The sequence below is a fragment of the Oreochromis aureus genome, linkage group 20 (genome assembly GCF_013358895.1).
Source record: "Oreochromis aureus strain Israel breed Guangdong linkage group 20, ZZ_aureus, whole genome shotgun sequence".
Classification (NCBI taxonomy): domain Eukaryota; kingdom Metazoa; phylum Chordata; class Actinopteri; order Cichliformes; family Cichlidae; genus Oreochromis; species Oreochromis aureus.
Window position 1 is genome coordinate 21,839,985 of NC_052961.1, and position 13,451 is coordinate 21,853,435.

General features: G+C 44.0%; 1 protein-coding gene across 5 annotated transcripts in view; it reads left to right on the forward strand.

Annotated features, from left to right (window-relative positions):
• Positions 1 to 13,451, forward strand: part of rerea (arginine-glutamic acid dipeptide (RE) repeats a) — a 126,900-nt gene that overhangs the window by 83,554 nt on the left and 29,895 nt on the right. For 4 of the 5 annotated variants that reach the window (XM_031726387.2, XM_031726388.2, XM_031726389.2 and 1 more), the window contains 3 exons: positions 4,141 to 4,246; positions 6,573 to 6,669; positions 8,298 to 8,402. In XM_031726387.2, the coding sequence (XP_031582247.1) occupies positions 4,141 to 4,246; positions 6,573 to 6,669; positions 8,298 to 8,402 (308 nt within the window). Of the gene's footprint in view, positions 1 to 4,140; positions 4,247 to 6,572; positions 6,670 to 8,297; positions 8,403 to 11,533; positions 11,706 to 13,451 lie in introns of those variants that run through there. The other variant, XM_031726390.2, reaches the window with a different exon arrangement.

The window sequence follows — 13,451 nt, forward strand, 5'->3', positions numbered from 1 at the left end:
CTCCCAGATCCCATCTCTGCCTCCAAATGCCACAATCGCCCTTTTGTTCTTTTGGTTGTGCTTTCTTTCCCCTTCCGACAGGCTAGGTGAACACTCCAACTTTATGCCCTCCCTACCATTTTGAGCCTGTGTGTGTGTGTGTCTGTGTGTGTGTGTGTGTGTGTGTGTGTGTGTGTGTGTGTGTGTGTGTGTGTGTGTGTGTGTGTGTGTGTGTGTGTGTGTGTGTGTGTGTGTGTGTGTGTGTGTGTGTGTGTGTGTGTGTGTGTGTGTGTGTGTGTGTGTGTCAACACCAGTACCAGCCCTGATCTCACATACTCAAGCCTCCCTTGTCCTCAGGGCATTCGTTAACTAAGCTGTTAGCTCAGCAAGCCTGCTAGCCTAGCTGAACCGCTTGACATTCCTTGCTAACACCGAGGCGCTGCTGCTGCTGCCGCTGCCTGCATGACCTCCCCCGTTCCCTCCCTCCCCTGCCGTCTCCTTTGTCTGCGGGTTTGGGATACGTCTTTCCTTCTTTACTTCTGGTTGCCACCTCCTGAAGGAAGTCATAGATCCTGGCTGGTGTTGTCGCCAGTGCACGAGGGGGTGGTCACTAACGGGGGTGGTCACTAACAGGCTTTGCAGAGGAAGAAGTGTGTTTGAAAGGCAGAGAAAATAAACAGAGGTTTCCTGTTAACGAGGTGCGCTGGGGGCCTGTCGTGTGGGAGAAGGGAGGATCTGGTATTGTTTAAAGCAAAGCTCTAGTGTTACAGTGGAAGGAGGAAGAGGAGGAGGAGGCAGAATAGGGCATTAGGTTTGAGGGTTACAGGTTGTAACAACGCTCTCTGGCTGCCATATTGCAAAGGCCACTGTGAACAGTCGCGAGAGAAGCCGGTTGCTGCTCAAACACAGAAACACTTACAGGGATTGGGGTTTTTGCGTTGAAAAGCACTGCATTGATTTTACACTCTCGCACTTGAAAACGCAGACTTAATCCCGCGCTCTCCGATCTTTGACTGATTTTTCTCCTTCGAATAACGGAGCTGGTTTCTTTTCACATTTAAAGCCTTTCCTTGTAAAGAGAAAAGTCTGCCCTCTGTGTATCCCTCTTCTCCCAGCCTTTGTAGCATTGTGGTTGTACACAGGGGCCCTCGCTCCAGAGTTGACTGCACAAAGAAAACTGCACAGCCATTATGGACCCAAGGGGCCAGCCATCTTTAGCTAGTCAAGGGGAGAATTAACTGGCTTGTCTTGTCTTGACTGCTTTCAGGACAGTGATGAATGCGCTGATTCGTTTTTATTAACAGTGACTCTTGCCTCTTTTATTATTTTTAGCTTGTTCCACAAGAAATATACTTTATGTTTTCCTAATAAACATCCTTTTTGAGAAATAGTTGAACCCCTGTCTGTCTGAGGAGTGCTAAAAGAATGCCACAGGCCAAGCTGAGCCACGGGAGGGAGGGGAGGTGCTATTGTGTTCAGCCCCAAAGCATGACTCTCAGATTTATATCACCTCAGTGAATAAAGGGGCAGTCTTGTACCCTGCGGGTTGCAGTGAGGAGGACAGAGGAGGAGGAGGAGGAGGATAGTTGTGATTTTAAGTGAGAAGAAATGAGATGGGGGTTTTTTTTTTTTTTTACTCCTCTCACCTTAATCTGCCTCCTTTCTCTCTTCTAATTTCTCCCCTTCTGTCTCCTCTGCTCTGCTTCTTCACCTCTTTCCTTCCGCCTTGTTTCGTTTCTTTCTCTCAGTAAGTCTTTTGGCCTGTCTGCAGTGAGCGGTACTCCCAGGGTTTAGGGCCTCGGGAGGAGGGGGAGGGCAGGGCCATGTTTAGCCTCTGGCAGGACAGACAAAGATGGCCGACACTGTGCGGGGCTCGGCTCTCTACAGGCAGCGTGGAATGCCTCTAATCAATTCAGCATTGTGGTTCTTATGTTCTCCCTCTGTCATTTTCTGTGACAGGCTTAGCAAAGCCCAGACAATGCGAGTAGTAGTTCGCGCGGCGAGTCTGAGCTGTCTATCATCTCCCTTCATTTTTCTCCCAGTGTTATCTACTCATTTTTCCACCCCGCATGTTTATGGAATTGTGATAATTGAAAGCTGCGCTCCACTCCCACTACGTGCTCCATATGTTGCACTCTCAGACTCTCTCTCCGTCTCCCTCCCTCTTTTTGCCTGAGAGGGCTTAACGCCGCTGTGAGCTTCATAACAGCAATCTGCTCTGGAGAGTGGCGGCTACTCTCTAGCAACGAGGATACTGATGATAGTGGAAGCAACATTTGGTCTCTGCTTTGGTTGGTTTGAAACAATGCAGGCTAATGAATGAGACGTGCAACCTGCGCTTTTGTTTGTCTTCTTTTTCTTCTCTGCATCTTCTCCGTCTGCCTGTGCCTTTTTGTTTGCATCAGGCTCTGCGTTTTGTGGGTTTTACAGACAGAAAATGAGATGTTCAGGTAGCACACCGGCAGCATTTACAGTCTGCCTTTAAAGTATTAATTATGTATAAGCACCGAATAACTACTCGTTCCGCTGTGGCAGGCAGCCCTGTTAGTCTAGAAGGCAACTGTGTCTGTACATTGGATAGACAAGAGGTATGGATGGGTGGGCTGACTGCTTGGAGGGAGGGGGAGTGGCATGACGTCATTGCACACATTTCTAAACACACAGTACACCTCAGTGCTGGGTGTGTGTGTGTGTGTGTGTGTGTGTGTGTGTGTCTTACTCCATCAGTGTTGGATCACAAGCAGAGTGTGTATGCGTGTTGCTTGCGCGATGTTGCGTGCATATAATCATCCAGAGCAGTAAATGCAGCTGACTTGACTGCATGCCAGCTGCTGTTTAACACGTCCAGGCTCACTTACTCACTCATTCCTCCTCCCTGCTAAAGGTTTGAGAAAGGAAAAGAACTGAAAAAACAAAAAAGTGGTGGAGTGAAAAGGTTTACAGTGGAAGAAAAGAGCGTCCGGGGGGTATGGAATATGGAAGGAGTGGAGAGAATGAGAAAACCAGAGGTGGTCTTGAGGTTTAAGGGGAGGTGATGATTTGCTTGGCTGCGTGTGCTCTCAGTCTCCTCCCCTGTGACATAACAGAACAATGTACTCCAAAGGCTTTAAATATCTTTACCCTGACCTCATGTTTCTTGCTACGCGCACACATATATACACAAGAGCCTGGAAAGGGTGGATGTTAAACTGTCTGCCTTAGATTACCAAAGTATCTTCCCCGCCTTTTTATTTTCTCCCCTTGTGGTTTTTCTCCTGTACTCCATTGGTGGTGTCGGTGTCGGTGCAGGTGTCTCGGTCTGTTAGTTCAGTGCAGTGCAGCAGAGCCCCTAATAAAGATGGCTGGGGCCAACAGGATTGTGTCGCAGTCCAGCACCCACCCTGGCAGTCTCTCTAATGTTCTTTCAAACCACTGTGACGGTCAGTTGGGTTTATGTGCAGTCACAATAAATATTTTATAACATGAAATGAAAACAGTATTTTGCCCTTTTCATCCCTCACCTCAGCACTAGTGTCAGTCTCTACCATTTTCTCTCCACACCTTCCCCCCTGCTGGTTATTTTTCCCCCTTCCCTCTGTGTGTTTTTTCATTGACTCGCCCTGTGGAAAGGGTCTCTTCTAACCTCAGTGCTGCCACTTGCTGGCCATCTAAAGGATTAAAAGAGATTTGCTGACTTGCATTTTATCAAAGAGCCAGTGGGTGGCAGCACATAAAGGCATAGAAAACTTGATACTGTACATGTGCATCAAAAAGCTTTATAAAGCCCTGGTAGTGTGTTAAATACATAATGGCTCATTAGAGTGTTATCATTAAGTGAAGAGAAATCAAGGCAAAGGATTGATTTGCACAAGGCATAGGTTGAACATTCATCCATTCCCCACATGGTTCCTCTCACTCTATACTTCCTCCAGCGACGGCCATCCCACTGTTTACTTTATTAAGGCTCTAAATGCCCCACAATCCGTTTTTAATTGACTTGGTCTCTCTGCGTGCGTCTTGGCATCAGCCTGTGTGAGCCATAAACGGTGCATCTGCACGGCTCCGTTCTTTGCCAAAAGGCCAATTTGTGACGTCGTAATCAAACAGAATGATGTCTGTTTATCTTAGCGTGGGATCTTTTTAGTCTCCTGCTCACTCACTATGTGTCTCTCTGTGTTGCAGAGTAAACGGGACCATCTGCTGATGAATGTGAAATGGTACTACCGCCAGTCAGAGGTGCCTGACTCTGTCTACCAGCACCTGGTGCAGGATCGCAACAATGAGAACGGTGAGGCCGCCGATTGATCGTTTAAACACACCTGCACGTGTGCACATGTACAGAACGTGCATGCAAGAGAGTAAATACATTTAATTTTCTGTGCTGTTCATCCTCGACAAACACACACACCTGCCTCTGCTCTCCGCGCCGTGTCCCTGGCAGCCGAGCCAATGCCGTGGCTCTGTGCTGGTTCCCTGGGTAACACTCCTTCAGGCCAGACAGCAGCACAGTGGAGTGTTAATAACCCGTAGTGTCATGTGGCCCTTCAGTGTACACGCTCTCAACCCAGTCAGTGCCAGTGGACTCATCACACTCTCAGCACATTCACATCTACAGGAACACAGTGATCTGCAGCCACTGAATTTCAAATCCTGATAGAAATTTAACATTGTTGGAGTAATGGGTGTCCTCGCAGCACTCTAATGCATTGTTTTTAGATTTTTATTAGTATTTTTTAAAAACATATTTTTAGTTCATGAAGCCATCAATCATACATGCAAATCTTTGAACTGCCTGCAACCACTAAATAAGTAATTGTTTAGTTATATCACTAAACCGATATCATATCAACCTTTTGGATTCAGAGTCAAAACCAAAGCCAGTTCAAAACAAGTCACCTCAAGGAGCTTTATACTATAAGGTAAAGACCCTGCAGTATTAGATAGAACACCCAAACATCAGATGACCCCGCCCTGTGAGTAAGCACTAGGTGATGATGGGAAGAAAAAAACTCCCTTTGAATAGAAAGAAACCTCCAGCAGAACCAGGCTCAGAGGCTCCTCTGCTACAACTGGTTACAGGGTAAAGGGAAAAGGAAAAAGGAGGACATAGAGAGAAAGGATAAAAAACAAGCCAAAGGAGACAGAGGGTGAAATTCAGATGGCTTGAATGTACTTAACAATACATTTATCAACGCAAACTCTTACTGTATGCTCAACTGTTTATCCAAACTTTAAGCAAATTCAACTGGTAAACAGAATAATTAGCTCACAGGTTCAGTCGTCAGCCTTGCTGTTTTGAAATGTAATCATTTATAATAGCTGAGTCCTCAGTTGTTCATCTAGAGTGTTTAGTTAGCAGCTTAATACATTTGTCTGTTACTGTTAGCTAAACATAAGCTACTTATCCATATTGTAAAGTAAATCAGCTATAAGCCATAGTTTTAGCTCCGTATTTCATCCACGGTTCCACACTATTACTATTCTAATCATTCCCACATTTCTTTGAGGGTTTTTATTTTTTACTGCTTTATTATTTTTACTTAACTTTTTTTTTTTCAGTTGAAACATGTTCAAACCCACTCAGTAGTTTAAGTGTAATTAAAGAAACCTACTACTTCAGATTAGCTCAACTGTTTTTTCACACTAGCTGACCTATTCTCCATGTACCCCATGGCTACATATATCTGTCTGTAATATTTTCTCTGTGTTATTTGACTGTCAGTGTTGAAAATGTCAACTACTCTACTTGGTTTTATTGCAGCAAGAACTCTGTGTCCTATAAACATGGTTGAAGTTTAATTAGTTTTGTAGTTAAGTGTTACTCGGTGTTCTGAACACTTTGTCGTTGCACACAAGTTTAATTTTAGCCTTTTAAATGCGCGTGTTCCTGGAAATGTTTCTCAGCCTGATTATAAACCGCAATTTTCTCTCCAAACTGAGATAAAATAACACACCTCACCTGTTGACACATCCTGCTCACAGTTGGCAGTTCTTGTTAGCCGGAGTGCCCCCAGTGGCTCGGCTTTTCTTTGCCTCACAGTACAATCATCTCTACCTTTACACGCTGTAAAAACAGCCTCCTAACCAAACAAAAAATCCAGATAGGATCAGGGTTACAGCTAAGTACGGTGTTGTGCCATTTCCTTTTTCTACGATAATACAAGGATCATGCCCCACAGAAACAGTGTCAGTGCCACACAGTGCTGTACTATCAGCAGTCTGTCCTGGCAACAGGGACTTGGACTATTAGAATTGATGTCACAAGGCCGGAGCTCACTGGCCACAGCTTAGGTCATTTGTCAAAGACAAGTCCCAACTTCCTCTTGTTGCCAGTGATGCATCTTAACTACCATAGGGGTCATTTCACTCGAGAACTGAACATTATGCTCTCTTCTGAAGGAACAGCATATTACTGGCTTTATTGAATTGAACTATTTATTGAATTATGGTGCAATATTCCACAGAGGTGCTTGTTTCTGTGAGTAAACACAGAATTGTGCTCATGCTTTTGTGATTTACAGTCAGAGCTACTTTATTTCAGATCATTATTTTTGTCATAGATTATGTATATGTATATGATGTAGACTGACCACGGGCACTATTCCCTCCTGCAGACTCTGGCCGGGAGCTGGTCATCACGGATCCAGTGGTCAGGAGTCGAGAACTCTTTATCTCGGACTACGTGGACACTTATCATGCTGCTGCTCTCAGGTAAACAAACCCGCACACGAGCAAACAAAACTGCACATAAAGACTGGAAGCTTTATAAACAGTGCTACAGAGGAAAACGGAATACTTTCAGCACAGGTTTCACAGGTTTTTTATACACAGAGATGTCTGCTTCTAGAGCTCTAGTAACATCTAGGCTTTTACAGTATTTGAATTTATAACAGTGTCACTGTAACAGCTTTTATTTGTGGGTTTTGGTGCCTTTGTATACAAATTACAGAAATCTCATTCAACTTTCGTGGCACCTTCTACTATGATTTTGTGTTTCTGTCAGCAAGACAAAGATAATGTCATGCCTTTTAATCGGAAATTGAAAAAAAAAAGAAGCAAATATTATACTTTTGCTTACTAATACAATGGTAAAGCAAACTAGTTCCCTTTTTTTTTTCATTGAAACACTGCTATCATAAAACATATGGCGAGTCTGAACCAGACTCAGGATATAATATAGTGTATTTTATTTATCCCTTAGCCTTCTGAGCCATAAACCTCCATTATCCCCATATTTCTGCCACCTCTCCATGAATAATTATGTTGCTCTGATACCAAATTCCTTTATAGCACTACACACTGAGCTATTTCATTTTTACAGTCCTAAAGTGATCATATAGCATGCTTTACTGGTTTTAGCAGGTGCTGCCAAAATAGAGCAGATGTGTAAAGATGCAAAGCCATAACTGAGACACATGCCTCTATGCTGTTGAACATTAAAACACTGATTAAAACGGCTCTGCATCAATACACACACCTGCACGAGGTGCTAGAGAGCAGTCTATAGCACCTCCTCTGTATATTTAATGTCGGTGGAAATGCTCGCCGGCTTAATAATTTTCTTTGTCTAGAAACAAATACGCTTTGTTCGGTCTTTGTCCCTGCCTCTGTCTCTTCCTCCCTCCTGGCTGACCACCCCTCCCCTCGGTTTCCCTCCTCTTCCCCTTTCCTTTAACCAAAGCCATCTGCGAGCAGTAAAGCCATGTCTTCCAGAAACCACAGATTTCAGGGAAAATTAGCTGCAACTTCTCCTACACAGAGCTCCCTTTGATTTGTCTTATTCTCTGGGCTTTAGATAAACGGGAGGGAATTCCAGTGGGATGCTGTAATGCCGCAGCTCTGAGCTCTCCAAAGACGGCTCTCCTTAGCACCCTTTAATCTTTTCAGGGGGAGGAAGATACTGTTTCTCTGCAACGCAGCCCAGCTCCATATGGCTGTGATGTCTGTTATTTTGATAGAGCCAGACACCAGGGTGCTGGAAACAGGAAATGGCATCAAGATGTGGTCAGAGCCGTGGCCTCCACGGCTCACTGGGGGGTAAAGGTGTTAGGAGGGGAGACAGGCAGGTTGAATTCCTTTTCCAGATCTCTGCGTCTGCAGCAGATGAGGCAACGCTGACATGTTCAGCTGGTGTTTACGGCTTAAGTAGCCAGAGCCTGATATCTCACCGCAAAAGTCAGCAGGTGCTGACAAGCAGCAGATACCTGCTGCCGCACTTGTCCCCTCCAATAGGCGAACATACCAGGAGCCTCTAATTAGGGCTACTTGTGCTCATGCTGGGGTGTCACTTTGTCATGTTGGTTGTTTTTGTCTAATAAAGCCTGTCTTCTCTCTTGCAGGGGGAAATGCAACATTTCCCATTTCTCTGACATTTTCGCTGCCCGGGAGTTCAAAGCCCGCATGGACTCCTTTTTCTATATCCTTGGATATAACCCAGAGACCAGGTGAGCTTACCGGCACCGATGGTGTACCCTTCTTAATTCTCCCCCAAGCTCTGAAATTCAGTCAGCCCTGCACAACACTGACACCACGTTTATTAAATCAGGACAACATCGAGCCACCAGAAGTTCAGGGTGACATCCTCAGCATTTTTCTTTTTTTTTTAACAAACAAAAGCCAAAATCTAAAAATATTCAGTTTCACATAAGAAATAGAAAAGCAGCAGGTCTCTGGCAATAAAGCCTGTTAGGTCTGCAGTGATTAAGATGACTACACAATTATCAATGTAGGTGACAGCTAATTTTCTGCTAACCGATGCCTGTATGATAGTTGTGAAAGGCTCAGTTAATTGCTAAGATATTTTAGAGCTCATTGTTATGTTGAGTATAATTCAGACAAAAATAGCCATTCATCATAAAGACACTTTATAATGCAGCTAATATTGTATGAGGCACGTTGCTGGGGTTTGCATTAGTATTAAATAACTTGCTAAATAATACATTCTTAGCAAGATTACGCATGCAGGAGTTGTACAGAGAAGCTATTTTTAACTCCACACACATGAGACATGAGGTCTCTACTTTTTTTTTTTTTTTAACAGTGTGATATGTCTAATGATGATGAAAAAGAATGATCCCGATGTGGTCCAATTATGGGGAATGAGCCGGGGAAACCCCCTGGGGTTTGTAATTTTATTGGGAATGTATCGATATTTTTCATGTCGCACGTCAGGTTTTAATCATTGATCTTTTGTGTTAAAATTAGGATTAGAATCAAGATCCTGCACGTTAAGCGTCTGATTAAGGTTTCACTGAAAACATTTTGATATGCCACAGCAGGAAAGGTGTGGGTGTTAAATAAGAAAAATAATGTTGATTGAGTTTCCAGATCCTGATCCTTGTGCATCCCGGAAAAATAGAAAACATTCTTTAAAAAAAAAGACAAAATTATTATGTAAAATATTTATGTAACTAATTAAAATAAAACCTATTTTCATTGCACACAGTTTTGTATGCTCAGATAATAATGCCCTAACTTTATGTTAAGCACATCAACATATGACAAAGCGAAGCCTCTTCTGCTGTTTTGCTTCTATGCATTAGATTATGTTTTGGAGTTTTCCAACGACGGTTGTCTTGTTCAACCACATAAACACTCCTCACTTCTTCATTCTTTCAACCACCTTCTGGCAGTGCTTATCCACAGGCCTGCTGATATCCAGGTGCGTTTCTCCTTCTGTGCAGAAATGTGGGCTTGGAGAGCCCCTAAGACAAGAGGCAAAAAAACCAACAGATTACACATTATGATTGTGCTATATACATGTCCACAGAATGGTACTAAAACCCGAATGGCACCAGGATATCCCCACATGTATTTATGGAGGCCTTGTCTGAATCATAAATATCTATTCAAAATGTTCTGCTTGCATGACCCCAGTCATATTCAAAATGTTATAATAAGAATAATATCAAAATATTTGTCAAACCGTCTTTCCATCCGTTTTCTTAACCACACATCAGCTTTGCGAGGAGGCTGTCGTAGAACATGAGGGAGGGGGGACACTGCATGCAGTTTTACTAAGTGTCATAACTGAACAGAGCAATGCTTGGAAAGTCGATGCTACATTAAATTTGCCTTTGACTGCATACAGGTCTTTTCAGTCCTATTGCTAGAGGTGTATAAAATGAAACACCTGGCCAGCCAGTCTGCCTTTACAAACACTGTTGAAAGAATGGGTCATTCTGAAGAGCTGAATGAATTTGAGCATAGCGCTCTGACATGATGTCACCACTGAAAGGAGTCAGTATGTGAAATTTCTTTTCTTGGAGATCTTCCACACTTACCTATAAGCGCTATTATTGCAACGTGTTTAGGAACCAAGAGGAGCTCGGCCGCAAAGTTAGAGCGGAGACTTGAAGGTCGTGGTGCGTAAACGTCTCCAACACTCTGCTGACTCAGTAACTACAGAGCTTTAAATCTGCTCTGGCATTAACATCAGCACAAAAACTGTGCACCAGGAGCTTCATGGGATCGATTTCTAGCACAGCACTGTGTTTCAGTAGTGCTATGCAGTACTGCAAAGTTTAAGTAAATATAGAGCTTGTATTTCCATTACCAATGCAAATATTGATACTTTTAACTTATAACATATAAGGCATCTTATATAGGGGTGGCAGTATGTCATGATTTGAGATGAATCATCATTAGTCTGCACATTTTAATGACCACTAAATCACTGTGATTTCACTGTGTACGAAACACACCTTTTGCTCTTCCTGCATTTTGACATTATTTATTTATTTATTGGAAACCTGTAATGTCAATGTGTCCATCTCTAAAGCACTTTGGATCCAGTTCTGTTGTTTAAATGTTCTATAAGCTGTGAATAAAACAGACATGACAGTCAAAACAAAAACGTTCTGACGTTTTTCATAGTTTTTCCAAAAAAACAAACAAAAAACCCAAAACAATTATTAATGAAGCACAATTCAGTGTTCTACATACTGAACTTGGAGGATAGAAACAAAGTATCGATCCTATCGGGCTAATATCGATCAGATACTAATACCAGCGTTGGTATTGACCCACCCGCCTCCATTTTTCAGCTACACTTGAGTATTTCTACTTTTTTAATATGTTGGATCTCTTGATCTTCACCTTAACTGATGCATTTTTACGCAGCTGCCCTTCAGTATAAATATAACATTTCTTTGGACACGATGAGCTTTTTCATTCATTCAAGTGCACGAGTACAAAATGAGAGAACCCCCCTTGTGTTATTACCACTGGTTGTGCGGGGAATGCCTCACGTGTTGCAGTGACAGCTGTCCTTGTTGTTGGCACTGATGGTTGCCAGCTGGGAACCCCCCTCCATCGGGGCCCCCTGTTCCACTCTCGGTCTTCCGCTCCCTTCCTCCCTCCTCGTTTGGTATTCCGAGCTCGGCGTCTGCAGCATTGCAATTTCACTCTTGTTTATTATGGTGCAGACATACGAGGAGAGATGAATTCCGTATCCCGCATGCGGCTCTGTCTGCCTGCCTCTTAGTGTGTGTGTGTGTGAGGTCGCAGCACATGCTCAGTAGTGTGTAGAGGAGCGAGCCGAGCTTGCGACGCTGTACGTGCTGGCTGAGGTCACAGCACAAGCTCAGTGAATACCTCTCCGGGAGCGAATGCGTGGTTCTCCATTTTGAGCACCTAGAAATAGGTGTGAGAGGGGAATTAATTCCAACCAGCGTTACACACACAGTGTCAGCACCCCCACCTTAGGGCTCGATGTCAGAAATGGACGATTTGTTCAGTCCCCGGAGGTAGGTTTGCGATCACATTGTCGCGCTTTCCCCGTGCCATTTATCGGTTGCGAGTGCGCGAGTGTTTGGCTCGTCTTATTTTCATGGAGTCGCATTCCAGCTGTCTGACAGGACTGTGTGATGTATGTGAGAGCTGTCCGCGCCGCTGTCATTGTGTTAACCGGCTGTGTTTGTGTGTCGGTGGTGGGGGAGAAAAAAACCGAGTGTCGGTAGCCCGAACGCTTCTGGACGCGCAGGCTGTCACTGCAGCCTCGCATACCGTTACGCGTCTGGAGTCGCTCCGCACCTTTTTGTGCATGCGCCTCATTCAAGCTTCCGATAAACGCACAATGTCGGGGTGTTCATCCCCAAGTGTGGGGCTGGTGAACGTGCTGCCGGTGTGGTTATATGGTGTGCGTTAAGACCAGCAGAGGCTTCCCTGGCTCCATTTTGCATCTCCTGTTTACAACCGGGATGATGACATGGCGTATGAAGCAATGCCGGGGAGGGGGTGCAGTCAAAGCTCAGACGGCTCTGCTGCTAGCTGCGATTTACACAAGCCTGCCGATCACGATACCAACAACACCAACTTGAGTCTGCTGCTGCTTCTTCTTCGTTTTTTTTCTGCTGCGCTACAATTATGTCAGTGTGCCACAGTCTAGCTCAGCGATTGGCTGGAATTGATGGCGGAGGGGGCGGGGCTATCCTTGATTGCACACAAAGTTGCCCAGACTGTCACGTTGTTGTTTTGGGTTTTGATAAGTAAGCCTGTAATTACTTGACAAGATTGTGCGCTAATGCTGAGTTAGAGCTGAACTTGTTGTAACAAGTGGCCATGTTTTCATAGTGTTTACTGTGCTAGGCAACAGGCTTTGAGCTGCTAATGGGGGGGCATTATTAGTGGGGGCAGTGTTTTATGAATACTCTGAGCACAGCTGCCCAGATAGTACTTCATCCATCCATGCCTTCCTTTGTTTGCTATGAATAATTGTATTAAGCTGATGACCAGGATTTCTCAATAAGAATAAAAATCAGCTGCTGGATGCATGATTAACGAATGCTTGATATATATGTATATTTTTTTTATCACAGGCATCAGTGCTTGTGTTGCAGGCTTGCTTTTGTTTAAGAGTACCTGCAGTCTTTATGGAAACTCCTCCGAGCCTCCTGCTGCGATCTGTATTCTGCCTCCTCTCTCAGGACCTGCGCAGCATTAAAGCACGGCTGTCTTCAGACACACTGTTCTCATTCTGGAGCACAGGTCCTCATTTGTCATCCTTACTGCCTCCTGCCAAATGTGCTGTGGACCTGGCCCGACTGCACATTGTCAGAAACGCGTTTTGTGAGAACTTTTTTCCCTGTGTGCAGGAACACACTCTGTAAATTAAACAATTTTTTTTCCTCTTCTTTTTTTTTTTCTCCCTTTGTCATGCAGGCGTTTAGATGTGCAGATGTGGATGGTATATCTGTTCTGCTCTAATAAATCAAAAGGAATGGTTATTGTTTGCTCATTGTTCGCCACTCACAACTGTTTGAGAAGTTTCAGACATATAATGGTGTCTGAAACCCGGCTTTATGTGGGATTATGAAATGGTTATGAAACCTTTATAGTCTTATCTGGAGTGCTGATGACGCAGAGAACCACCGTATTTCATCTTTATCAGCACTATTCATCACTGTGGCTGCCAGTTTCTGAGTGCTTTATATTTAGTTTGTCTTATCCGCTGAGAATGTTGGTAATAAAACCAAGTGAAGTATTTCGACATG